At 38.4% G+C, this 27,545-nt stretch overlaps 1 protein-coding gene across 1 annotated transcript in view; it reads left to right on the top strand.

Moving 5' to 3' along the window:
- Window positions 1-27,545, top strand: part of FBN2 (fibrillin 2) — a 251,187-nt gene that overhangs the window by 158,382 nt on the left and 65,260 nt on the right. Inside the window, exons 26-39 of the mRNA XM_077816364.1 lie at window positions 1,978-2,106; window positions 4,141-4,266; window positions 4,808-4,933; window positions 5,875-5,997; window positions 6,146-6,271; window positions 8,695-8,820; window positions 10,215-10,337; window positions 12,040-12,162; window positions 14,263-14,388; window positions 16,341-16,463; window positions 18,816-18,938; window positions 23,559-23,720; window positions 24,880-24,948; window positions 25,631-25,756. Of these exons, the coding sequence (XP_077672490.1) occupies window positions 1,978-2,106; window positions 4,141-4,266; window positions 4,808-4,933; window positions 5,875-5,997; window positions 6,146-6,271; window positions 8,695-8,820; window positions 10,215-10,337; window positions 12,040-12,162; window positions 14,263-14,388; window positions 16,341-16,463; window positions 18,816-18,938; window positions 23,559-23,720; window positions 24,880-24,948; window positions 25,631-25,756 (1,731 nt within the window). The remainder of the gene's footprint in view (window positions 1-1,977; window positions 2,107-4,140; window positions 4,267-4,807; window positions 4,934-5,874; window positions 5,998-6,145; window positions 6,272-8,694; window positions 8,821-10,214; window positions 10,338-12,039; window positions 12,163-14,262; window positions 14,389-16,340; window positions 16,464-18,815; window positions 18,939-23,558; window positions 23,721-24,879; window positions 24,949-25,630; window positions 25,757-27,545) is intronic.

Raw genomic sequence — 27,545 nt, 5'->3', positions numbered from 1 at the left:
AGGCACGTGAGGTTGGTGTGGATGTTAACGTTCCCTTTCCTGGTGTTTTCCTTGGTTTTCTAGTGATTGTATTTTTAAGTTAATGAGAGGTCAGAGAACATTTTTTCACAAGTTTTTTTTTTCCCACTTTTTCATCGACATTTTTTTCAGATGAACATTTTCTTTCTGACCAGCTCTAGACTTAATGATCTTTTAATGTGTGTTTGTGTTTTAAATTACTAACAAAATGGGATTAGTGGGCAAAATCTGCAGGAGGCCAACCGTGCAATGACATGAGAGGCCCACTGCAGTGAATTTCTGTCCTGCAGACTTCTGCATGTGGTATATGAATTACTGTTGTGTTACACAAAGGGGAGCGAGAGGGAATGAAATGGAGGAAAAAGGGAGAGGATTTTATCCATGGTGGAAGTGTAAAAAATGTGTGAAGTGTTCAAAGATTCCCTCTTCTCTCTGTCTCCCCATGTCCCTCCTCATCCCTGCCTCCCCAGCTCCATGTGTGTGTCTGCCTCCTGCAACTCCTCTATAAACACTTGAATTTGTGCATTCCTAGTTCTCTGAACCACCTATCCAGATACCTCCTCTCTACAGTTCCCTGACCACTTCCATACCTGATGCCCACAGCCCCCATTGTGTCCCATATGCTCTATTCCCGTCTTCTTCACCCCATCTTCCTTGGACCTCATGGAGATCTACACCAGTTCTCTGCTTCCCAATCCTCCACACTTCTCTGGGGCTCTTCCAGTAATCAGTTCAATGTTTTCATCTATCTATAACCCTGTTTTCTGATTTCTATTCCACTTGTAAACTTTTTATAATTTTCCATTGTTTTACACATTTTTACAGTATTTAAAAATCATTTAAAAAAGAGACTTCTGTATATTAAAATAATTAATGGGACCAAGGACTGAGGGTATAGTGGAAAGCACGAACCAGGGAGCCAGTCTGGGTAGAAGGATTGGAGAATCGGGTGAGGCAATTGGCTAATGAGAAAGGCAAGCAGTCTGGCCATTGGGCTGAGGAGTCAGTGAGGAGCATGTTGCTCAGCTGTGCTCCCCAGTCCTGCACATCCTGGTACCCTGCATCCCTCACCCTGTTGTATACCCTCTTCAGACCAACTCCTCAGCTGCCCACCTTGCTTCCCTGGCTCCTTAAATGGAGCCCTTCCAATCCATTAATGCTTCCACCTTCGTTTTCGACAAATGTGCTGTGGTTCACTGGACCAAGCTGCATATTTAGACATGACTAATAAAGTACAGCAATCCAAAAGAGACATTAAACTGCAAATCTAAATGTGAAAGGAGTCATTTTAACTTCCTAACTTCTAAAGAAGTGAACCAATATACTTACAACTTTCTAGAAAATTAACTTTCTATCTAGAAGTAAGTACTGTGAGTTTAGATATTCCTGATTTTGCTTACATAATATATGAAAGTAATCCCCATATTACTGTAAATCGAGGGCTTTGGAGCTGTGCTCCGGCTCTGCTCCATCTCCAGGCAAAAACCTGCAGCTCCACTGCTCTGGAGCAGCTCCGCGCTCCAGCTCCGGGCTCGGCTCCAAAGCCCTGTGTAAATCTCAATGCCTCTTTAGCTATAGAGTCAACTAACACCTCCATAATAATGACAATTCCAAGAGGGGTGATGATAATTAGAGCTTTTCTATAACTTTGCAATTCTTGGTATGGTGCCTATTGCATAAATATCAGGCCATCAAAAATATGATCCGAAAATGATACCTGATGGAAACCCACTTGTCACAAGGTTTCAGATCTAACTTAGATTTCTGAAGTCACCTTGTTCCAAATCTTCAAGGACTCAATATATCACTGAATCATTCTTTTAAAATATTAAATGAAATATTTGAATGGCCACGTGTACACTTCAGATTTCACTGGCATGAGTCACTTCTCCATTTGCATGTAAAGCAGGATTCACTTTAAACTGTTTGATTTTTTTCTCTTCATTTAATGTAAAATAGACATTGATGAGTGTCGTATCTCCCCGGACCTCTGTGGAAGTGGTACCTGTGTCAACACTCCAGGCAGCTTTGAATGTGAATGCTTCGAGGGCTATGAGAGTGGATTTATGATGATGAAGAATTGCATGGGTAAGCGTTGTCAGAATGTATTGCAGTCCTTCCATTTACTATTTTGGAGCCTGATATTTTAAACTATGTGCACTAATGCACACTTAATTAGTATCCATAGTTACTGTGACTGCATGTATAAATCAGGTCTGACCATGCACAGATGTGCAGTTAACGGTACAAATACCTGTATTGTGCATGCAGTTATGGTAATTGTCTACATGAATTAGGTATACAATTCCCTGCACACATTTTTGCACATGCACATATTAAGGAATCATAGAAATATAAATCTGGAAGTGCCTTCATGAGGTCATCTAGTCCAGTACCCCAAACTGAGGGAGGAACAAGTACCACTAGACCATCCCTGGCAGGTGTTTGTTTAAACTGTTCTTAAAATCTCCAATGATGGGGTTCCACAATCTCCCTTAAAATTCTATTTCAGTGCTTAACTATCCATATAGTTAGAAAGTTTGTCCTAATATCTAACCTAAATCTCCCTTGCAGCAGATTAAGACTGTTATTTCTTGGCTTACCTTCAGTGGACATAGGAAACTACTGATCACCATCCTCTTTATAACAGCCTTTAACATATTTGAAGACTGTTATCAGGTCCTCCCTCGGTCTTCTTTTCTCAAGACTAAACGTGCCCAGTTTTTTAAATCTTTCCTCAGGTCAGGTTTTCTAAACGTTATTAGTTTTGTTGCTCTTCTCTTGACTCTGTCCAATTGTCCACACCTTTCCCAAAGGGTGGTGCCTACAACTGGACACAGTACTCGAGCTGAGGCCTCACCAGTGCCTACTGGAGTGGAACAATTACCTCCCATGTCTTACTTACAACACTGCTTTTAATTTTCCTGAGAATTATATTAGCCTTTTTCGCAATTGATTTTTATTTCCTAAGTGAAGTACTTTGTCCTTGTCTTTATTGAATTTCATCTTGCTGATTTCAGACCAATTCTCTAATTTGTCAAGGTTGTTTGAATTCTAATCCTGTCCTCCAGTGTGCTTGCAACCCCTCCCAGTTTGATGTCATCTGCAGACTTATAAGCATACTCTCCCCTCCATTATCCAAGTCATTAATTAAAATATTGAATACTAGTGGACCAAGGACTGTCTCTTGTGGTACCTCACTAGATACATCCTCCCAGTTTGAGAGCAAACCATTGATAAATACTCTTTGAGTACAGTCTTTCAACCACCTATGCACCCACCTTATGGTAATTTCATCTAGGCCACATTTCTGGAGTTTGCTTATGAGAATGTCATGGAGGATTGTGTCAAAAGCCTTACTAAAATCAAAATAGGCATCTACGGCTTCCCCGCCATCCACTAGGCCAGTAACCCTGTCAAAGAAGAAAATTAGGTTGGTTTGGCATGATTTGTTCGTGACAAATCCATGCTGTCTATTACTTATTACCCTATTATCTTCTAGATGCTCACAAATTGTTTGATAATTTGTTCCAGTATTTTTATAGGTATCCAAATTAGGCTGACTGGCTTATAATTCCCCTGGCCCTCTTCTTCTGTCCCTCTCCTTCCCCGCCCAAGATAGGTGTTATGTTAGCCCTCATCTATCCTCTGGGAGTTCTCAAAGATAATTGGTAACAGTTCTGAAATTGCTTAAGCACCATAGGATGAATTTCACCAGCTCCTGCCAATTTAAATCCATCTAACTTTCCTAAGTATTCTTTAACCTGTTCCATCCGTACACTGAATTTACCTAAATATGTTGTTTGGTTAATACTCTGATTGGTGAGCATTCAAACAGAAATTGTCTTTGCCTGCTTTCTGTTCCTTTCAGAATATCTCCTTCTGAATGATTGAACTTCATAGTAATTTCTTACAAAACAGGAGAGTAGAACTCATTCAAGAGCCATTACTGTACAATTTAATTGCTTACCATATTACAGGAGGTGGAGAAGAGCAGTAATTACTTCATTTTAGCCTCTTTGTGAGCCTCAGAATCTGAATTACCTCCTAATGCTGACAGTTGCTTTTCCCTTCTTTCCCCCTTCATTAAGTTCCTTAAATGCCTGTCATGTTTCCTTTCAGACATAGATGAATGTGAACGTAACCCTCTCCTTTGCAGAGGTGGCACTTGTGTGAACACAGAAGGCAGCTTTCAGTGTGACTGTCCTTTGGGACATGAGCTATCACCATCACGTGAGGATTGTGTGGGTGAGTTTGTTACCTGAGGATGGCATGTATCTGTGGTATAAAAGCTCCTTGTGACTGACAAGGATGTGGCTCCAGGAATATCTACACATTCCTGTCCTTCCTTGTTTCTGAATTCCTTCAAATTGAAACCTCAGGGCTTGACACTGAAAAGTCCTCAGTACACTAAGCATCCATTGACTGAATTGAGGGCACAGAGCACCTTGCAGGAAATGTTCTGCACTTCACAGGAGTGGACTTACAGAAATCATAAAAGAATCTTGTCAACTTTCAATTAAAATACATAAAAGCACAGAGTAAACTGCACAAAAATTGGTTCCTTTAGGAAATGTAGCTCTCCTCTCCATGTGCGTGGAGTACATTTTTGCTTTTTCACCTCTTCTATGAAATATCACTTGTTCAGTTGCAGTGTTGTTTTGTTACGTAGTTACTTCCAGGGATAATTTAAAGTATAGTCTCCGTCCATGCTTCCTTAGTGGCTCTGGCATTCCAGCAGCCATTTTTGAATGGTAAGTAATTGAACTGAGCAATTCTTCTTTTTCAGATATAAATGAATGCTCATTGAGTGATAATCTCTGCAGAAACGGCAAGTGTGTGAACATGATTGGAACATATCAGTGTTCCTGTAATTCCGGATACCAGGCCACTCCAGATAGACAAGGCTGCACTGGCAAGTGTTGAATGCCTCCACCTTCATACTTTTATGTCATCTCTCTTTACATTTAATTTCCTGTTAAAACCAGTCAGAGCCAGCTTTTGTCACTATCCAAAGCAGCAACTCTTGGGACCCTCTCTACTCCAAGAGTTATGAAAAGAGCAGATTGTTTCAATTTAAATATAGAGGAAAGAAGAGTGTGTTGCCATGCTGCAAAACCTCTGCACAACAGTGTGAGGAAAAAGCATTCTCATGATACTAATCCAGTCAAATCTCAAAAGATTTAGCTGAAGTCCAGATGGTGGTGGTCAATTTTATTCACTGATCAAAAACAGCAAGGGGTCCCATGTCACTGCTTTTGTTACTGATTTGCCCCATTATCCCCTTCCCCATCATATGTGGTACATACAGTGTTTTTTAAATGCAGCACTGTCACTGTAAATACTTTGATGGGAGAGTCTTTCTGTGTTTTATAACTGCGATTCTGTAGTTTAACCTTTGTTTATAGCACTACTTAGTTATAATAATTGGTAGTATGCATGTACTGTTAGGTTACCTAACTGAAGGGTTTTGACACAAATTTGTGGTATGGTTCAATGCTTTCACCTAGAGGTCTTATTAGAGTCTCTCAAATTTTCTTTCTACAATGTCTTCTGGTACCTTGTTTCCTTTCAAGTTCTCATCTTTACTTTCTTTGAATATTAGAGCAAGAAAATCAACAAATATCAACAAAAACAATGCCTAAAAACAGTCACTTGCTTCTATAGATAAAAATGAGTCATGAAGGAGGGAGGGCTAACTAAACTGTAAATCAGTGATATAAAGTGAGAATAGAAATTCAGAATGAGCTCATTTTTTAAAATAATTCCGTTGCTAAATAAAATGGCAAGCAAAGATGACTTCTCCTTGTGAAAACAGAGTTGTCAAATAATGTAGTCCAAATATTATTTTCCCAGATATCGATGAATGTGTGATCATGAATGGAGGCTGTGACACCCACTGCACTAACTCAGAGGGCAGCTATGAATGTAGTTGCAGTGATGGCTATGCTCTCATGCCAGATGTGAGAACATGTGCAGGTAAGCGAGGGGATAAAACAACATTATAGTATTTTCATGAGACTTCATTTTAAAAAATTCTTACATCATATCTTGCAGCAAAACAAAACATATTATTTCAGCAGATCCTTATCTGTATGTGCTGTACAATGATCTACTTTCATTCCAGATATTGATGAATGTGAAAACAACCCAGATATCTGCGATGGTGGGCAGTGTACTAATATTCCAGGAGAATATCGCTGTCTTTGTTATGATGGCTTCATGGCTTCTATGGACATGAAAACCTGTATTGGTAAGTACCTACAAGTTATATTTTAGCAGTTATGTTGTTGTGTGTATTTCCTGATGAATCACTACAAGCAGAATCAAATTGTGTAAGAAAAAATTGCTGAAAACAAAAATTTATAGTTTTGCTTAAGAAACAATCTTAACTGCTTTCCCCTGAAGAGAAAATATTTTTTTAAAAGTCTTTCTTTAAAAGTGAGATTAATCTAATTTGGGTCCATTAACACTAAAATGCCTTACTCATAATCTAAGTATTACTGCACGGTATCACTACCGGGCAGAGGTAAGGCTGTCTGGGTGCTTTGACTCATCATTTCCATAATGTAACAGATTTGAATTTCCTGAAAGTGTTACCTTAACGCTGAACTTCCTGGGTTTGTAATGCTTGGTTTGGGATAATTACATCATCCCTTAATTTTTTTACCCGTAAATTACTGATGTATACTCTCAAATTTAACTCTGTTTTAACAGTTCTTTCCAGTTTTTTGATAGGAAGGTGGGGTGGGGGGAATACACACGTTCATAAATTACATACAGAAAACCTGTGAAGATTTAAAGGTACAAAGTTATGCACTTAAAATTTAGGTGATGCTGGAGTTAAGGTTGCCTATGTATTCCATTAACTGAACTACTGAAACTTATACTAAGCAATCATGAGGGGTTTTGTAGTGAATTTATTTATTCAGTTTGATTGAATTGTAACAATAAGGAAGATCGTGATGGCGTGTTTTGATATGCAGAGTCTTAGTAGCCTTCATTTTATACATATGCTAGCCTTCCGAGAGAGGAAAATAGATGAAAAGTATCAGTGACAATAGCTCTATAACAGGGCGATCTGCTCCTTTAATAACCCAGGAGGGAGGCAGGGAGCAGCTGACCCTACCCCAGAGAGAAGCCACACAGACAGGTGCTGGGAATCAGATGATGCAGCTGATCCACACCTCAGGATTGTCCCACACTCTCATCTGGAATATAAAGGAGAGCTCAGCCATGAGGGGGGCGTGGGGAGAGTCAGGAGAGAGGATAATCTCTGGCAAACAGAACTGGAGACTGCAGGCCGGCCCCATGGAGCCACTCTGGGTTGGAAAGGGCCCTCCTAGCAGCTGCCATAGGACCCCCTAGTCTGAACCCTTAACCAGACAGTTGCTAGTACTGCTTTTTGTATACTTTTCTCCCTTTGCTTGGGAAAACAATAAACAGGTCACTGAAGAAAGGGACTGAAACCTAACCAGATATTAAATCTATGTGGAAACCCTTCATGAAGACCAAATAGGAAACCTTTGCCACAACTGCTCCCAACCCATGAGAGTTCCCTAGACATATTAGGGCCCCCTCTTCAATCCTCTCTGATTGGGACTCCTCCACTGAGACCCTGGAAAATGCAGAAGTTCTGCATTGAAGTCCCAACAGATCAGAACTACAGGGATACATCTGAAAATCCCTGGAAATCTTACGGGCCAGTTCATTTCCAACTTCCCTCCCACCACCCCTATTTAAAATTGTGCCTATTGTAATTTATACTTATTTTATTTCTTTCAAAACGAAAACAGAGAAATCACCAGCAATGCCTTTTTATTCTCACCATAGTAATTCCCTTCATTGGCATACCCTAGTGTTACCATTTCATTTAAAGAGAGGTATAAAAATATTGGGCAATATATTTGGAAAGTTCCATCTCCCCTAACATTACTGAATTGTTTAGTAATATGAATCACGGCATCTTTATGAATTTCCTCATTTGACTGTTTGCCATTTACCTGATTTTAATGCTTGTCCTAATATAGAGGATTTGCTGTACCTCATAGTTATAACCCACATTTTAATCAGGGGTAAATGCTTTCATTTAGATTTTACTTATGTTTCAATTATTATTTTAGTTTTATTTTTTCTAGTGACACTCTGAGGCCTAAAATACATTCTCACATATGTCATTCATCAAAATTTTAAATGATGAACAAACCTGTGAAAACTGAAGTCAGTTTGCAGATAATTCAAGAGTACAAATAGGGCTACATTTGTTACATAAATTGTTCTCTGGAAGAAAGTCTTAATAGCACGGTTACAGTATGATGTTCATGTCTGAGTGTTTTTAAATTGATTTTACATTATTCTTTTAACAAATAATCAATTTCATAGTTAAATATTCAACTCTTTTATCCATTTTGAAAATGCTAATGTAATTGTGCAAGAGTATCATCTCTACCTCTTTAGAGAATTGCAGAAATGAAGTGAGGAACGGTTGAAACGTAGTGTGTTGAAGACTAATATTACCTGTCAAATCTCAAGTAAACCTTGAATATTTTACTAATAGAATTATTGATTATTTCTGACTTTGATTAAATTCACCTGAAGGGTGAAAATATTTTCCTAAAATAGATAATGCTATTAAATGGCTGTAATATTCAAGTAATAATTAAACTATATCTGCAGATGTGAATGAATGTGACTTGAATTCCAACATCTGTATGTTTGGAGAGTGTGAGAACACCAAGGGATCCTTCATTTGCCACTGTCAGCTAGGATATTCAGTCAAAAAGGGAACAACTGGATGCACAGGTACAGAATATTTCCAGCATTTGTGTTATGCATTATAATTGTTATATTTTATCTTCAAAGTTTTAGTCTTTGTCACAGTGGGTAGCTCCTAAATGGATTTCACATATATACGTGTATGTATATTTCTGAGATGCATACATGCATTAGTTTTAGAGAAAAATTCTACATCAAGTACATCTAAATAGCAAGAATAAGGTAAAAGGAGAGAGAATAAAAGAAGGTAAAGAACAGAAAGTGAAACCACATGCAGTCCTTTATTGAACCATCCTAGCAGCTGTACAGTATTAAAGTAAAACAGACTCATATTCTACAAATCCAGTAGTGGAAGAAAATCCTTCCCCTGGCCACAGAGCAGCTACTATGCTACACTGCTTGATGGATGCTATTTCAGCCTAATGACTCTCATCCTACTCTCTATGCATTGTCATGGCGGAGGCTTCCATGACACCTACCCATCTTACCCTCCATTTTTCTGCTGCTAAACATCATCCTTTCTACTGCAAATGGGGCTGTCCATAGCTGCATAACAGGCAACTGGATATCTCCAAAACTGTACTTCTTAGGAAAGTTGGCAATAGATACTAAATGGAAGCAAAGTTTTGATCACAAAAGAGGAGGGTTTCCCTGAGTTATTGTATCAAATAGAAATTTCAGTTTGCTCTTTTACTTACTGTTTTTTGCAATATTTGGTTTTGTGCAAGACTGACATTATTATGGTATATATAAAACTGAGAAACAGAGATCTTCTGGAATGTACATTTTTGTTATATTTGAATTATGTCTGTTTTTAAAGATATTTGTTTTTCTCCTATTTATCAATTATTTGAGTCTAACAAGAGTAACATATGGTCTTAGATCCTCACAAGTGCTATTAATAGGGACCATTTTACATACTTTTGTCTCTTTTTTTCTAGCTGAGTGTAGTAAATACTTTTCTGTATATTCCACAGCCGTCACCCACTTCCAGGAACTAAATATTTTTTTCCTATAACTTGGCCTTTTGGGATTTTTTGCGTAATTGTCAAATCCTTTTTATGAATAAGATTTGCATGTATGCTCAGAGCTCTGATGGGCACATTTTTAAACAAATACAAATAGATAACATTTGTGTAAGATTACATGAATATCAAATAAAAACCTGATATTGTAGGAAATAACAAACCCAGTTTTAATATGTATTTGCAGATAAAGAAAAACCTGGAAATAAAATAGACTATATACTTTCCAGTAACACAAGCTATAAATATGAAACAACCTGCTTAAATCATTATACAATATTTTTATTTTGAAACTATGCAACCAACATATGCAGTATGTTAGAAAAACATCAAAAGTCAAATTTCCAGTAGCCTTGGCATTGAACTTTTATTGATCAATTTTTTTTGCCTTCTTAGATGTGGATGAGTGTGAGATTGGTGCCCACAACTGCGACATGCATGCCTCGTGTGTTAATGTCCCAGGAAGCTTCAAATGCAGCTGCAGAGAAGGATGGATGGGGAATGGCATTAAATGTATTGGTGAGTGTGTAATTACTGATGCATTTGTTTGGCTGAAAAGTTCTTAAATTGGACTCACTTGACTGTTTGAAAAAAATCATTTTATTCCTTCACATGTAAAGATCTATGGGCAGATAGAGAAATAGGATTCTTGTATTTCATTTATTTTTTTTTTGTTCTGTGAAGAAAAAAGTTTGCTTTCATCACAAACTCTTGTCTGTCTAGCAGTTTACTTTAAACAACTTAATATGAAATGATTCAAGTCAGAATACTTACGTTGGCTTACAATATTGGAAAGAAATGGAACACTTTAGTGCAGACATCTTTTGATGCATGTCCAGCATTTGTAAGCTAAATTCAATCAATTATAGAATGGAGGATGAATTTAATATTTTTTCCAAAGCTTACGAGTAAATGTCAAGATGTGTGAAACGTTAAGTTCATTAAAAACAAATGGAAGAAACAAAATGTTGTGAGATTCTGGACCAGTGACTCAAAGAAGATCAGTTTCTATAAGTGAAAGGAAACTTAAAACCCATCTCTTATTGTTCTTTTTCTGTCTCTGCCACTGGTGCTGAGTCACCTTGGGCAAGTCACTTCAGTTCTCTGTGCATCGGTTTTCCCATCTGTAAAATGAGGCTAATGGTACTGACCTCTTTTGCAAAGCACTTTAAGATTTATGGGTGAAAATTGCTGTATAAGAACTAGGTATTATTTTATTTTATTATTTATTTAAAAGATAGCTCTTACTATTATAAGACAGCACTACATGCTAGATTTACAAAGGTATTAGGCATCAGTGGATGCAAATAAGCACTAAGTCTGATTTATAGAAGCCCCTTAATGAATTAGGCGCCTAAATTCCACTGATTTTCACCCGCATAGGTGCTTTTGTAAATCTTGCTCAGGTGTCTATCAGTGTCTTACGGTGGCTAAATACCTTTGTAAAACTGCTCCGAAAGCTCACTGCGGTTAAGCCATTACTGAGAAGGGAAAGCCCCTCCCCTGCAAGCTTTTTTGTGCAAATTATTATCTGAAGTTTCATTGCATCAGAAAGAATTGTTGTTCTTTGAGTTGCAGATGTGTGCTCCACTTGCCAGATACTTTTTTCCTGCAACAGTTCCCACCAAGGTGGCACATGCACCCTGCTCCTCCTCAAGGCCCCTCCCTATGTAAGAGCGGTGCTGCCCTGACTCCCCTTAGTTCCTCCTTACTGCCAGTAGCCTAAGTCAGAGCTCCTTGTGTAGTTCTCTCCTCACGGTTTATTACCTGCGTCACAGCTACTGGCTGGGACTTTTTTAGTGTAAATAGTTAATAGGAGTCAGTACCTGTAGCATGGTGTAGTGTTAGTTTAGTAGCACATATGCAGCATTCTCCAGGTTTTAAGCACTGTTTTGATTCCAACTTCTCTAACAATGTACCAAAATACAAGTTATTTAGGGTATGTGTCATTTGAACTGCAATAGCTTGTGCTTGGAACCACTTCATTCATGCATATAAACTTTATTGTAAGAGGAAAATTTTAAATTAAATCAATTGTATATTAACCAAGTATCTCCTACTGGTGTACAGCATTGGTACAGGTGCCCTCCTGGTTATAGTAATCAACTTTGTGGTTTTTGCTGTGTATCAGCTAACAGATTAATTGCGCGTGCAGCATATTACCTGCTATAAATATACAGTTTTACTCTTTCTAATGTCTTGGTTTTCTTCTGCTGTACAGATCTTGATGAATGTTCTAATGGAACCCACAAATGTAGTGTGAATGCTCAATGTGTGAACACTCCTGGGTCATACCGTTGTGCCTGTGCTGAGGGATTCACTGGAGATGGATTCACTTGTTCTGGTAAGGAAGATCTAAGAAGTTTCCTGTAAGGGTAGTATGGATACTGATTTTTTTTCCATTTTTTAGAAGCTTTGCAAAATTAGGACTAACTCCCAAAGGTGGAGAGAAGATTGTAAGAGCCTCTGCCATACAAGATGCAGGTCAAGATCCCTCCAGATCATTCAAGAAACTTGCTAGTGTGACCCACATACCTCCTGCGTGTGGTGTTCTGTCCCATCTAGTGGCACTGAGACCATGTAAAGAGAGAGAGAAAATGAGTCTGCTCTACAGCCTTAACTAAGAGCCAGTTGGCTTTTAGCTCATGCAGTAGAGGCTTATGCACTAAGTTCCTGGTTCGATCCTGCCTGTCAATGACTGCGGTCTGTTGGCGTTACACTAGTAGAGACTCCTGGCTCTCACTTCAGCTTGTGTACCAAATCTGCAGGTGGCTGATTGGCTAGTGTTCTTGTCTACCCTATCCTCCTCCTCCTCCCCGCCCATCAGCCTGCTGTCACCAGTAAACTCTCTAGCCAGGAGCACACGCCGCTCCAGCTCCCCATTACACATCCTGTCCCTGTTGGCAGGATCCCTGTAGCAGGGGCTGCGGAGGGCAGCATCTGTTTTCTCTTTAGTATGCCAGTTTGGGGAGGATTTGATCATTATCATATGAAAAGGTTTTTTTAAGTCAGGTTAGAATTGAAAAATATATCATGTTTGTTCCTTTGCATTTGCTAATAGTTGGCTTTGAATTTCTGTTTTAAGAATGAACCTTTTCTCATATGGTAACTGAAAATCATCTGAAGTATTGAAGATTATCCTGATTTTATATATAAACACTGATGAGATCCTATGTTTGCATGATTACAGTTTTGTCACCCCTTCCATGCATAATATAGACCTGCAGTAACATCTGTTTTCTTTTAAGTACTAGCATATTTTGTCCTGCTATGAGTGCAGGGGACTGGACTAGATGACATCTCGAGCTCCCTTCCAGTCCCATGATTCTATGATGTGTAGAATATGCTATAACAACTAGAAAGTAATGTTACTGCATGCTATACTTTTCAACTAACCTAAATATAGACCCAAATTTACTTCCATCCTAAATAGACACTGTCTTCTTTCTGTTTATTATGGTCAGTTGTTGACTTCATAAGTGCAAAATTGTTAAAATATTCTTTTAATTGTAGTAGATGTAGTTGTAGTTGATAAATATGTGGTTTTAAATCAATGTTTCCCCCCTTCTGTTTATATGCTTTATTCTGGGTCATTCTCATATATTTTAAAACCTAGTATTTTAATATTTTGTTTTCATAATTTTGAGAGCTAAGCATTAATGAATAGAACGAATAAGCTGGATTTAGTATCTGGGTTCACTTAGTCTGGGTGATCTGAGTCATTTTTCATGTGGTTACACTGACTGCACTCTTGAACAACATTCTGATATATATGAAATGTTTATAAATCTAAATGATGCTAGCAAAACAGTAACATTTTAAAGGCCAAATATTGAAAGAACACCTGCAAAAATTAGCGTACTATGATATATGCCCTGAAATGATAGTTTAAACCCACAGACCCCACTGGTATTCAGTTTGTATATGCAAATAGTGTTTGTGTACGTATCATTTGCTCACACGGTTAATAGGATTAAAAAATTGTGTGGAAAAGACAATTTACATTTGCATAAATAGAGATTTTTCATTTTGAAAATTTGCCTCTAGAAGTGCCTTATCTGAATAAATATTTCATTAGTGTGTTTTATGATACACGTTTATGACTTCAGAAATAAAATATCCACCTTATTGTTTGTCAGAACTTGCCACTATTGGGTCTGGAAAACTTACATTGGTTCAAAATTAGATACTGTATGGGAAAATCTATTCGTGAAAATGTGAGTACATGGAGACCCAATGGGGTAAAAGATATTGGAAATAGTTGTTACCTTTTGTTTTTCTACATTCTTTTATATTCTGTCTTTGAATGGTGTATCTGCTTTGCTTTATATCAACAAACGTTGAACAGAATTTATTTGAATGATGAATGGGAAGAAACAGACTCACACTTGGATTATAAAATACATCACAGAAATTTAATGGCTGCTTACCTCTTCTCCTGCAGATATTGATGAGTGTGCAGAAAATGTTAATCTGTGTGAGAATGGACAGTGCCTGAATGTCCCTGGTGCATATCGATGTGAGTGTGAAATGGGATTCACTCCAGCTTCAGACAGCAAATCTTGCCAAGGTAAGTTACCAGTACTTCAACCTTGTTTTCTGAGTTTGGATTGGCTGCTGTGAAGGAAACCACAAGAAGTGCTGGAAGAACCTCAGCCTGGAAGCAGAATACACATAACATGCTTCATATGCTTCTCCAGCAAGGATTATGTTGCTGCATGAATTATGGTGAAGGTAGCTTTCATCTCTTATGAAGTTTTCCTGGTCTTGAGCCAAGAAACCTGGAGTAGAAGTTTGGCTCAACAAGTTTGTTTTCCTTATTCAGTTCTCTTGTTTTTGTCTAAGTGAACAGTTTGTGGAAAAACTCTGCTGACCACTGTTCTATTTAATACATTTATACAGGAAATATAAACTATTCTGATCACCACTCTATTTAATAAATGTATACAGGAAATTTGAACTGTGCTGTTCACTACTGTGTTTAAGTTACAACAATCCTAAAATTTCTCTTTGGAATTTTTCTTCTACCCGCTTTCTCTCTGTTGTATGTACTCTATTGTCTGAGACATAACTTTTAGCTGACAGTGATTTCACTCCATGTAGTGGTCTGATGTCATCTCTCACTTACTATAACAGAAGTGTATGCGGACTCTGTTGTAGACTGATTTCTGTGTACTGAGTGCTCCAAAACTTTTTAGATCTTGTTTTAAAACACAAACATGTTAGTAGAACCTCATGACATCTTGGAAAGTGTAAACCTCTTGAAGAGACATCTAAGACCAGATTTTTAAACGCATTCTCTAAAATTGCACCCACAATTTTGCACATGCAGACCCCCATATATATACATAAATCAACTTTTTCAGCAAACATGTGCTACTGAATATTATTTTTGTATTCCGTTTAAATTATTTTAATAAATTATACTAAGGTTAGGCCTTAAAATAGGTTGTCAATTTTAGCTTTAATTTTAAATAGGTATATTTTAAAATATAAACCTGTATTTAATTTAAATTAAATTCATTTTTATTTTTTATTTTTAATTTTCAATTTTCATTCACCCTGAGGCACATGTGCAGACATATTAAAACAGCCTGGACTTGCATTAATTTGCCTTCTCCATTTTCCAGGTGTTTATGAAACTGGGTGGAGCCTATGTCCATGTCTCCAATTTGCTCTTGGAGGTTATATCTACATGACAGCTAGACACTTGCGGCTGGTCCATGCCAGCCGACACAGGCTTGTGTGGCTGTTTCATTGCTGTATAAACTTCCTGGCTTGGCCTGGAGCCTGGGCTCTAGGACCCTGTGAGGTGGGAGGGCCAAACCCAGAAGTCTACATAGCAATGAAACAGCCCGCAGCTCGAGCCCCATGAACCTGAGTCAGCGGGCACAGGCCAGCCGCGAGTGTCCAGCTGCTGTGTAGACATATCCATAGTGTTTCTGGAAAGATGGGAACACTATGGGTATGTCAGCTCAGGAACTAGGGAGTGGTTAGCCTACTGCTCTCTACTTGGTGTACTTTGCATTCTTTCAAGGGGAGTTTGGTGAACTTTACACACATGCTTACCTACATGTGGAAACTAGGAGAATGGCAAATGATCAATCCCTATAATTTGTATTTGTTTAACGATGTGCTTTTCTTTTCTTTTTTCTTTTTTGTATATTTCTAAAAAGTCATTTAATAGTATTTTGATTTTAAAACTTTCTTTTTCATTTGGAATCTGGGGGATTAATTCCTGATAGCACAACTTTTCTTGCCAAATAGAAATACTGAACGTTCACTTTATATCTGAAGATTATTATAACAAATATGACAGGAATAAGAGATGTGGTGTCTTTAAAGCTACTCTTCAAAAATTCCTATGTTTTAACTTCTAAAGTATACAAGCAGTGCATCTGATTTTTCCAGAAATTCTATTAGTGTTTTATGTGTTTTTTGAGTGTTTTTAGTTGTTCTTAAGATAGTGGACACTACTATTATGATGATTTGTAACTACTTGCTCTTCCTCTATTCCTTCAGATATTGATGAATGCATCTTCCAGAACATTTGTGTTTTTGGAACCTGCAATAACTTACCAGGCATGTTTCACTGTATCTGCGATGATGGCTATGAACTGGATAGAACTGGAGGAAACTGTACAGGTATAGCCAGTTCCATACAGAAATGTGGCACGTCTTTCGAAGAGGTGTTTAATGTACCAGTTCATCTATCTTTCCATTTTCCCTGCTGGATGAACATGGTAAAATCAGTTGATGACTAAATGGGTACATTTTAAACTATTTTTAAACTCTTTTTAACTATGTACAATTAAAAGATTCAAGCTCAAAAAATAGTATTTAAGAAAACAAGTACCAAAAAAACCACAAAAGTTTTTCTCCTATGCTTTCATCTATATTCCAGACTTAGTCACCCTTTCCTTCAACCTACATACTTCTCCCAAGCAGAGTTTTTTGTTAGCGTGTATGTGTAAACATTCGTGTGTGTGTGCACGCACGCGCACGTTTTTAATAAAAATAAAAGAGTATGAATATGGTCGTTCTTAAGTATTCATATACAATTTAATTAAGATACGAGCTGGATTTATTATAAAGATTCAGAAAATATCTCTGGTAGTGGACCTCAATCCTGGCTGAGCTGTTTCAGCAATCCTTCTTTCAACCTGGTACTTGTTCTCTGTTTGATAACTGCCAGATGTGGACAAATGTGCACTAAGGAAGTAAACTTTTTTTTAAAATGTTCACTATTAATTAAAATGTATGGAACATAATTCTATAAACATATATGGTGCTTTGCAGACATACAATTAAACATGGTCCATGAGGCTCGTCTGTTCCAGTTTAGACAGACACAATGCAAACACTTTTAAGTATTAGGGTAAGAGTGGGAGCAGATTCTGTAAAGATCAATGATGAAAGGCTAAACAAAAGAAGTGAGTTTTAAGGAGGGATTTGAAGGAAGACAAGGAAGTTCCTTGATGCATTGGAAGAGCAGTTGTAAGTGTGGAGGAGTAACATGAATGCTTCATAAAACTGAGAATGGATAAAGCTTCTACAGTTTATTTTTAGAAGTCTGGACCAGACTGTTCTTGTATTGGAAGTGGCACAGAAATCAAAGTTTTATAATAAAAAGTTTGTTTTTTTTTTTACTCACACTTTTTTTAAAAACGGGAAAGGGGGGCGATGCAGGGTGCAGGCAGCAACAATGTCCGATATAGAAGGTGTTGCAATGGTGCAACTTAATGAGTGTGGAAAGCCCTCCATTGTGCACGGCAGACACAATCATTCTGTTATAACGGTATAATTCGCACATTGTCATGTTCTGTACAGCTTAGATACTTCAAGTAAGAGTGGACCCTATCTCATTCATTTTATTTTACATTCCATTTTCTTGGATTGCCTCAATTATTATTAACAAATTTATTTGAGCATAAGCAAATAAATTTGTTAGTCTCTATGGTGCCACAAGTCCTCCTTTTCTTTTTTGCGGATACAGACTAACACGGCTGCTACTCTGAAACCTCTGTTTGCCGATTATACAACTGTGATATACTCCTTATATGGATTTCTCAGACATGCTACTAATATTAAGAGTAATATTTTGATGAGATCTATAATTAGAAAGAACTCGTACAACATTGTAATTTTTTTCAAACACTTTGGGACTTCCAGCATTTCTTTATTTACTCAGTACTAGAAATTATATAACCTAGTTTATCCAGTCTCCAGTTAACCAGGTTTCTTGGTTCATTAAAGCTGTATTATGTCCTCTGGCAGAAATTGTTACTATGCATTGCTTCCCCCATTGGACAAAGTGCTATATAGCAGAGGCCTGCAGCGGGACTGTGATCCTGCAGGACCTGCTGCCATAATAGCGGGAGTGGGTAAAATGTATTTTGTTGCAGAAGGGATTAGGTGGGCAAAAAAAAAAGACCAGTAATTTGCGGGAAAACACTTTAAAACTTTCAATACTTAAATTTAAGTGAGGTTTAGAAAGAGGTTTGATGTCAATTATACGGAGTTAAAGTATTTTTACATGGTTTAAGCAAGATTTGTTTTATTCTTTTAGTTGTAAAAATTGTGTCTGAATTCTATTTATATATTAACTGACCACTTTTGTTTTTTGTTTAATAGCCTCAGGGAATCGGTCCCTCTTACAGGGTCTATGGTTTTTGCAGGTGGGAGTGGGATAAAAATGCAAGAAACAGTGTGGAAGTGGGAGAAACAGGATTGAAAAAACAGTCCCATGCAGAGCTCTACTATGTAGTGCTATATGTTATTTTGGTTAAATTAAGAAGTGGACAAAAGTAATGTTTCTATTAAATGTGCAAGTGTAGAAATTGTTCCTGAGTGTTTCTAGAAATGTCATTGCTTCAACTTCAGCTAAAAATAAGAGGTTTATCTTTCTCTCTCTCATTTGAATCATCCCCTCACATCGTTCCCCACATCGTTCTTCCATTAAATCAACAGATTACAAATGTAGCTTTCCCATTTTAGATATTGATGAGTGCGCTGATCCCATTAACTGTGTTAATGGTCTCTGTGTGAATACTCCTGGGAGGTATGAGTGTAACTGCCCACCAGATTTCCAGCTGAACCCAACTGGAGTAGGTTGTGTGGGTAAGTGAAAACTATTTCACGTAAGTATGAACAAGAGACCGCAGATCCAGAGGCCTCTTGTACTGATACTAGATCATTTGTAAAGATAGAGGGCCACATTTTGCCTTGTTTTACATCCTGCTCAAAATCAATGAGGGCAGATTTTGGTCCAGAAAATCTGAATCTGTTACTGTCATGTTAGATATCAAACCATGCTCCTAAATATAGATTTACCAGTTTTAAATACTATAAACATTGTCCATTTTCTTAAAATACATTTTTTTGTATATACCAGAGTGTTTGTTATTTTCATTACTGATTCCATTTTCTGGATGGACCCATGTTTTTGATTTTAGTAATTGAGTTTTAAATCCAAGAGTTCTCATGGGGCTGATGTATACTTCCTCTGAAGTAGATTTTCAGGACTTGGCTCACTGGTGTGCTTAAACCTATATTGGAATTAGAACTGCATGTAGTAGCCATTTGGATTGAAACCAACCTGTGAAAGACACACTTCAGTGCAGTTTGTGTAATTCTCTCTGCTTTACTCTGGCTTAAAGTAAGCTTAAGTTTACTTGTCCCTTTGCAACATGATATAGAAAGATAGTCTTCTGATTACAATATTTACTGGAAGTCAAGCAGTTCAGGTGCTAGTGTAATGGGTGTCACAGACTTGTTGTGTGAACTTGGGCAAATCATTTAACCTTTCAGATTGGAAATGTCACCAAAGGCCTCTTCACTTTGCTTTCTGTGGATGTCTTGGGATTTTTTAAAAAAAAATTGTATCTATAGTAATTTTAAAAAATGATTATGTTTGCTATTGGTCTAAGTCAAATAAATAAAACCTGATTAAAACTTTTGTTAAAGAAATGTGAAATTCTGTCGGAATGGATTCTGCTGCTCAGCTCTTCCCTCGTTCTACTTTTCCCTGTAGAATTCAAAGGGGCTCACTGTCATTGCTCAGGGTACCAGGCCACCAGCAGAACAAGTTGGCAGCTCAGCTTATCCCAACCAATTTATTTTACAGTTTCAGGCTGCGATTTTCAAAGGTACCGAAGAAAGTTAAGTACCCAACTCCCTTTGAATTTCTGTCAGATTTGATTGCCTGACTCCACTAGTTTATTTTGAAAATCCCAGACTCAATTTTTATTCATTTTTTGAGCTGTTGAAATCTAATTTCAGCATCTAGTTCCCCTTTCCATCTCGTGAGCAGAGGACTCACTGGAGCACTGAGAATCTAATCTTCTGGGTCCTCTGGTGCAGCACATTTCTTACTAGGATACCTCTGGCCTTCCTCAGCCAGAGGCTTCTGTCAGGCAGCTTTTCAGAAGCTTCTGAGGGTGAGTCCTGCCCTGCCAGTTGCCAGCTGACCCTCAATCTGCCAGAACACAGGGCTTTCAGTTGGATCTGTGTTTTGGGGCTCAGCCCTCCTCTGGAACCACAGCTCTGGCATGGGGAACTTGAGTAAGAGCTCCAGGCTTTATCCAGAAACATTTTCAAAGGGGAGGAGGACCTATACAGCCTGTTCAGGGGTAACTCCAGAGTCCCCCGTGCACCCCACCACCCAAAAAACCTCAGAAGCCAACACCCCTGACTGAATAGCTAACTTGTAACTTTAAAGAGCAAATGGGAGAAAAGTCAAAGTTTTTAAATCTTTTTCATTCCCACTCTGAGGAACCGTTTGCTGAGTCTTTTCTCCTGCACAAAGACCTTTTCACAGTATTTTCTGTCAGACTCACTGCCTCTCGCACAGCCTGCAGCATGTCTGGGTGTGCAGAGAAGAGAAGAAGCAACTCTGACTGCAGTCTGCTACTTCTTTGAAGCTCTGTCTCAGGCATCAGCAGACAGGGAATTGCACATATCCTCACTTTTCTGGTACAAGGGCTCCAACTCTCAGAGGCGGGAATGAATCTCTCCCTGGCCTCCCTCAACAGTCTGGACTGCTGATTATAGCGAAAAGAACACTCCAGAGAGTTTGTACCCAGACTAGAAGTACCTAAGAACTTAATTTCCTATGCAGCTGCACCTGTGTAGGATTACAGAAGGGTAAGTGAGAAATCCTTTTGCATGGGTAAAATTAGATCAGTGTGCTACTACAGGAAGCACTTTTTAAAACAAGGATAGCCCTTTGGCGTGGAGAAGCAATAGTTCATTAGAAATTCACTAATAATATAAAATCATCATCATCATCCTTCCTCATTTTCCTTCTCCAGCAGCTCCTCTCCTGGAGGATCAGCTGTCTGATTCATACCATGAACTCTAAAGGTGGACACTCAGGAGAGCTTTTCCACCTAAGTACTGTGATACTATAACCTGCAAGATAATACCCATAAACAGACCAAACAGAGGAAGAAGTTCTCAAAACTAAGGGAAAATATCTTCCTCTCCAAATAAAGTTGGATACAATGTTTCCCATGCTCTTGATCTTTGAGGACATCATAGGATCTGAATGGGAACTGGAGGATAAAACTAACATTAAAGAAAACATAGAATTTTCATGAACTGTGGGAACTAGCGCAGATAGCAAAAATCAGTACAGGTCTAATCTCATCAGAAAAATACATTGTTCACCTTTCAGAAGGGTCTTTTCCCCCAAAAGATCCCATAGACCATATGAGAGAGGGTACTCTACACAAATATTTTTAATTCTCACCTTTTGAATATAGTCAAAAAGATTCCCTGTAAGAAAGATTTACTTGGTGGCCACCAAATGGCTCATTGGTTTAAGGGTGTGATTCTCACCTTGGGTATGATAGGTCCAGGGTTCAAATTCTGGCCAAATCTTCACAGCAGTATATAGAATATTAATTCTTGGCAGTCAGTGTGATTTACAGCAAGAGCAATGCCCCCAGTCTCAGTGGCTACACAGAAGCTATCTGTATGCCTGAATACAGCAGAAAATCAACCCAAGTCATCACAGGAAGATGAGTCCAGAGGATGTGCTGCAACCTAACCCAATTTATATTCTGAACTCTTACATATACACACTGTGGAAGCAAGCCTTACAGGATGGGGAGTGTAACTGGAAGACAAATAACAGGAGTTATGGGACCAAGAAAAAGAAAGCGTCATCCTTCTTAAATGCACAGTTTGTGCTGTAAAATGTCTACAAATTGCCTCAAAGGATACCACTTTCCAGTTCTATTCAACAGCACCACCATTGGCGTGTCTGAACAAAAACCAGGAATGAGCCATAATTCAAAGCTCTTCTCAGAAGCAATGGAAATAATGTCTTTGACAGAGAAGAATCTTGTGTTTTGCAAGGCAGTTCATGTGAAGGGTAATCTGAAACCAAAAATAAGAAAAAAAGAACCATGGTCATCCTGATAAATCCGCACTAATTTTTGGACTTGATAATGCCAGCCAAAGCACCTGGAGAAAAGATTAGACCAATTGAATCAGGGGCCCATTCTTCATCCTGAGATGCTGAGACCATCTTTGATTGAAATTTTAAGCACTAAAAATGAAGTGTAATTCAACGGGAATTGTCTGTTAGGGAGATTGATACAGTTTTGGTATCTAGACAGGACTGAACCAGAAAATTCAATTTATTTAGACATCTGGGAAACTGTTCCATGAGACAGTCAAGACTTCATCTGCAAGGTCTCTAGCGGTAACACAAAGAGGAATAGTCTCGGCCTTATCAGAGAAAATTTGCTGAACAGTATTGTGATCCTCATACAATGTGATCCGCATTACCAACTTCTATAAAGTGGATTTCTATTTCTCCGTAGAGTAATCCTTTAGTGGTAAAGTGCATCATGGGCCAATGCCCAAAAAATTATTTGAAATTACAAAACTTATATGAAGGGAATTTATATTTGTCTATTATTCTACTGAAATAATAAATAGTAATGATGATGATTGTTTGATTTCTTCCTTCCCTACTCTGATTCACTACTTGCTGTTTCCCCTTAGTGAAGAATGAGGAGAGAATCTACGCAGCAGAATGGAAAATTTTTTACCATAATTTTCTTTCTATTCCTTCCTAATTCTACCAACCCTAGTTGTTTTAATGGCCAAGCTATAGTTAGTAACAATTTTTTTTTAAAGTCTAAAGGAACACTACTAATACACAAAATTCCCTTAAAGTTAGTTAATGCAGTTTCAGATTGTTGTCTTGCTGCCAATAACCAATTGTTGAAGAGTTTTGAAAGAGTTTGAAGCACTCTTCTGGTGGCTTGAGGTGAAGGGTAGGGTTGTGTCCTGTATTCCTGCCCTCAAGAGCAACACTGGCCCTCCTCTGAATTCTGCAGGGAAGAATCATTGCCATTCATGGAGCATAAAAGGGAGGAGCTACTAACAAAAAGAAAACTCTGGTAAGAAATTTTCCATTCCCCATATTAAAATACTGGGAATAGTAAAAGTGCTATACCAGTATATGCTGTGAATTTTGAAGACATGCAAACTGGTGTTTAAGAACCTTTAAGAAGAAGCAGCAGCTATATTGACCATCACCTTCATTACTCTTGATACCCCTGAATATTAATGTGCATTAGCTTTTTTACCTTACCAGTAACTCAGAAAGATACAACAGCCGGGGCCTTCCATCCACTAGTAGCAAGCTTTAATATGATTGTTTGATTGTTCCTTCATCCAGGCTGGAAAGTGCAACTATAGCTGAATGTGTTTTACATGTAGATAATCGTGTTGGCAATTGTTACCTGAAATATGGACCCCGAGGGGATGGCAGCCTATCCTGCAACACTGAAATCGGCGTTGGAGTCAGTCGCTCCTCATGCTGCTGCTCTTTGGGGAAGGCCTGGGGAATCCCCTGTGAGACTTGTCCCCCTGTAAACAGCAGTAAGCATTTTTAAAAATTTTCTTACAAAAGGTGCTAATATGAAAAAGTACTTACAATAATTTAGCGTATGACAATAAACAGACTATGAAAATATCTGGCAAATTACTTCATAAGCTTATTCTCTAACAATCTTATGGTTGAAGAAGGTCTCCATCTTATTCTCAAAGATGATGCATAGGCCATGGATCTCGGAATCAAGAGACCTGAGTTTTGTTCCCAGCTCTGCCACTGACTCGGTGCCTGTTCCTGCACCAGTGAGGTCAATGGGACCAGAATCCAGCCATCACCGGTGACCTTTGGCAAATCACTTCACTTTTCTGTGCCTCATTTTCCCTTGCAAAAATGGGAATAATGGATAAAATTTTCAGATGTTCCTAAGTAACTTTCACACTTAGGTGCTCTTAAAATTTTATCCATTAACTGCACTTTTGCAGGTGAGGAATACAGGTACTTACATCATGCTTCTTATCCAGAGAACTCCAAGTGCTTTATAAAAGTGAGCATCATTGAATAAAATTTTTCAAAAGTGCCTCAGTAATTTTGCCCAATGATACTTACCTTTGAAAGCACTCGAGGTTTTAGGTATGAATAGTGCAATGTAACTACCAAGCATTATTATTTTTATTATTTATTAAGTTATAATACTATACAGTCTAATTTTAACAAATACTCATCTCTGTTGTACAGTAGTAATAATTTCTAGGCCCTAGTTAAGATGGTAGCCACTTTCTACTAGGCATTACGCAAAGAAGACACAGTTCCTGCCTTAGAGGAGCTTACAGGTTAAGGCCTCGTATGCATGGTTACCAGTGTTATCTTAGACTTTCCAAGATGGAAGCCTATGCACTTCCTTGACTTTATACACTATGATTAGTCCAGTGAAGTCAATGGGACTATTTGTAGTGTGTATGTCATTGCAGGTCAGAGTGCTGTTAGGTTAAAACAAGTTAAACGACAAGGGGCAGGGATCGTGTTTGTGCACTATATTTGTACAGTGCCTAGCACAATGGGGTCCAGGTCCTTGACTGGAGCTTCTTGGTGTTACTGTAATGCAAATAAAAAATAATTATGGCATTTAAAATACCATTGAAATTATAAATTATCCTTAATACCAGTATTTTATTCTACAAATAAGTAATAACCTTTTTTTTCCTCTAGCGGAATATAATACTCTGTGTCCAGGGGGTGAAGGATTCAGACCAAATCCCATCACTATTATCTTAGAAGGTGAGTTCATCCTGAATAATGGCTGTTATGGTTGCAACTTGACAAAAGGTGACGTTTTCAAAAGTTTTCACAATAGGAGGATCATTGATGAAGAGTTCACATTCATTGAATCGGAAAACCACTTATTAACATGAATAATACTAGAGTGGCAAATTCAAACTGGTGCTAGTGTGAGCAGTTACCCAATAAGGATACTCAAAACCCATTTGAGTAAGTAAATTTGGTGTTTTATAGGTGAAACAGATTTACATATATTTTGTCCACCTCATTTATTATACAGGCCTTCAACATTTGCCCCCCCAAAGCAAAAGACAACCTAACAAAAAATATAGTTTAATCAATAGAAGGTTAATGTTGCTGCAAACATCTATCATAGAGTGAAAGCCTGGTCCAAGTGAATTTCTCATGCACTTTCAGCATGCAGAAATGAAGCGTTAGATACCAAACTCCCATAATCAATCATGGAAGCTGAACTCCTTATGTTCATCATGTTGAAAATTTGCTACAGAATATGTGGGATAATCACATTCCCTCTTCCCTTTGATAATAAAGTACAGATTTAGAAGGAAAAAACCCCAGTGAAGATTAACAGTTACTAGCTGGTAACATTCCAATGGGATGGTTAAGATCTCTTGTTCCTTTACATTTCAGAGTAAGAATATGGCCTTTTCTCTCTTTACAGATATCGATGAATGCCAGGAGTTGCCAGGTCTCTGTCAAGGTGGAAACTGCATCAATACTTTTGGCAGCTTCCAGTGTGAATGTCCTCAAGGCTACTACCTCAGTGAAGAAACACGGATCTGTGAAGGTGAAATTCTGCAGTATCTTGTCCCACACCAATACACACGTTTGCAAATATTTTGGTCTTTCAGAGTTTTTCTCCGGATGCAGAAAATTTCATGCATAGAGAGTAGTTGATTGCAGATTCATTTTCCATACAGAGTGTAATGGTAATCTTCATAGCTATTATGATTCCCTAATATATTGCCTCTCTCGTTTGTAAATACAAACATACGTTTGTGGTACTGACACTAACAAAGAAAACGTGTGCGCAACTTTACAAGCTTCACCTTGTGATGTTTCCTCGTATTTCTGTCAAGTGGGAATGTTTGGGGGGATTCATGTTAGGGTTGATCTAAGAACTGGAAACTCCTCAGAGCCTGCTGTTATCCCATCTAGACCCTGTGCGATGCTCCCTTGCTCCCCTTCATCCTTAGATCCATTACCCCTCTCCTGCAGATAGTAGGAGGTGTACAGGAGTAAGACTCCTTCTGAGTAAGTGCATCAAACCTAGACAAATCTTATGAGGCATATTGTAGGTTCCCCTAACCCCATCCCCATAAGCTGTGTAGGGAGCTTATCAGGCCCCATCAGCCTCTCTAGCCCTTAAGAGTCTCTTGGCCTGCCTCCCCTCCAGAAACCTTATGTGGCTTATCTCAGGCCCTCTACCTCCATGGTGACTTTTTGTAGTAACCCCCCTCATCCCTCATTTGGGGGTTGGACTAGATAACCTCCTGAGGTCCCTTCCAACCCTGATATTCTATGATCCCAAATCCGCCTTCTACCTCTGCAAATACTAGGAATCCCATTCATTCTGACAAGTCTAAACAGGATAGTTATTCCTTGCCCAACTACGATATTTAGGTTTTTAAGGCTTATTAAAGCCTATTTATGCTTATCGAGTGTGGTGGATCCCTGCGGTTGAGGGAGTTTTTAGGGCCTTAACAAGATGCCTAAGGCTTGCAAGGGGATGGGATGTCTCGAGCATGTGTCCCAAAGTTTTCAGGGTGCTGGTGGGCATTAAGACTTAGAAAGGGGCTCCAGACTACATTCTTAAGTCTATAGGAAGGGTGAAATATCAATAGTTCTATTGCCTTATTGCCCCCCCACCCGCTGCCACATAATCCTGTGTTCATCTGTTCCTATGCTCCCTTTCATTTTCTGTCCCTACTCCCCACTCTGCCAGCACCCTTCATGTCTCCCTTCTACATTGCCCTCTGCTCTGCTGCTTCAGTGTCCCTCCAGTCTCCTCCCAAGCCCCACACTTGCATCGCCAGTGCACTTCCTAAGGACTGTAGGAAGTGAGCACTTTCTAAAAAGTGCACAATGGGAAGAGGTGAGGTGTGGAAACAGTGGTCTAGCAGGGGCTTGTGAGGGCAACATAGCAAGGAACATTCCTCCCTTGAGTATATGAATCCAGTAAACTTTTAATTGTCTCCCACTTTCTATTCTCAAGCCTGGCTGTGGTGGAAATAAATACATTTTAGAAGAATAGTTTAGCTGGTGACAACCTTTTAAAATATATCTTATTTTATATACAATTTGTCTGATTAACTTCAATGGTATTAGACAAATTTTCCCTCAGGATTGGCTTACATTTTGAGGTCTGTCTTTGCATGGAAAAGGGACAGAGACTTGTTGTTTTGAAATCAGTGCTTAGGTCTCCGCAATCATTTGCTGGCATACTTTAAACTCATTGGAGCCATTCTGATGTTAGTATTTAAATGTTAATAAGTTGGCAAATGAGAGTTTAAGTAACTAAACTTTGTTCTTTTGTAGTAGATCTCAGCTAGGTAAATTCAGTAAACTACGTTTTA

The sequence above is a fragment of the Eretmochelys imbricata genome, chromosome 5, assembly GCF_965152235.1.
Source record: "Eretmochelys imbricata isolate rEreImb1 chromosome 5, rEreImb1.hap1, whole genome shotgun sequence".
NCBI lineage: Eukaryota > Metazoa > Chordata > Testudines > Cheloniidae > Eretmochelys > Eretmochelys imbricata.
Note: the sequence above shows the minus strand (reverse complement) of the source record. Positions and strands in the feature narration are given on the sequence as shown.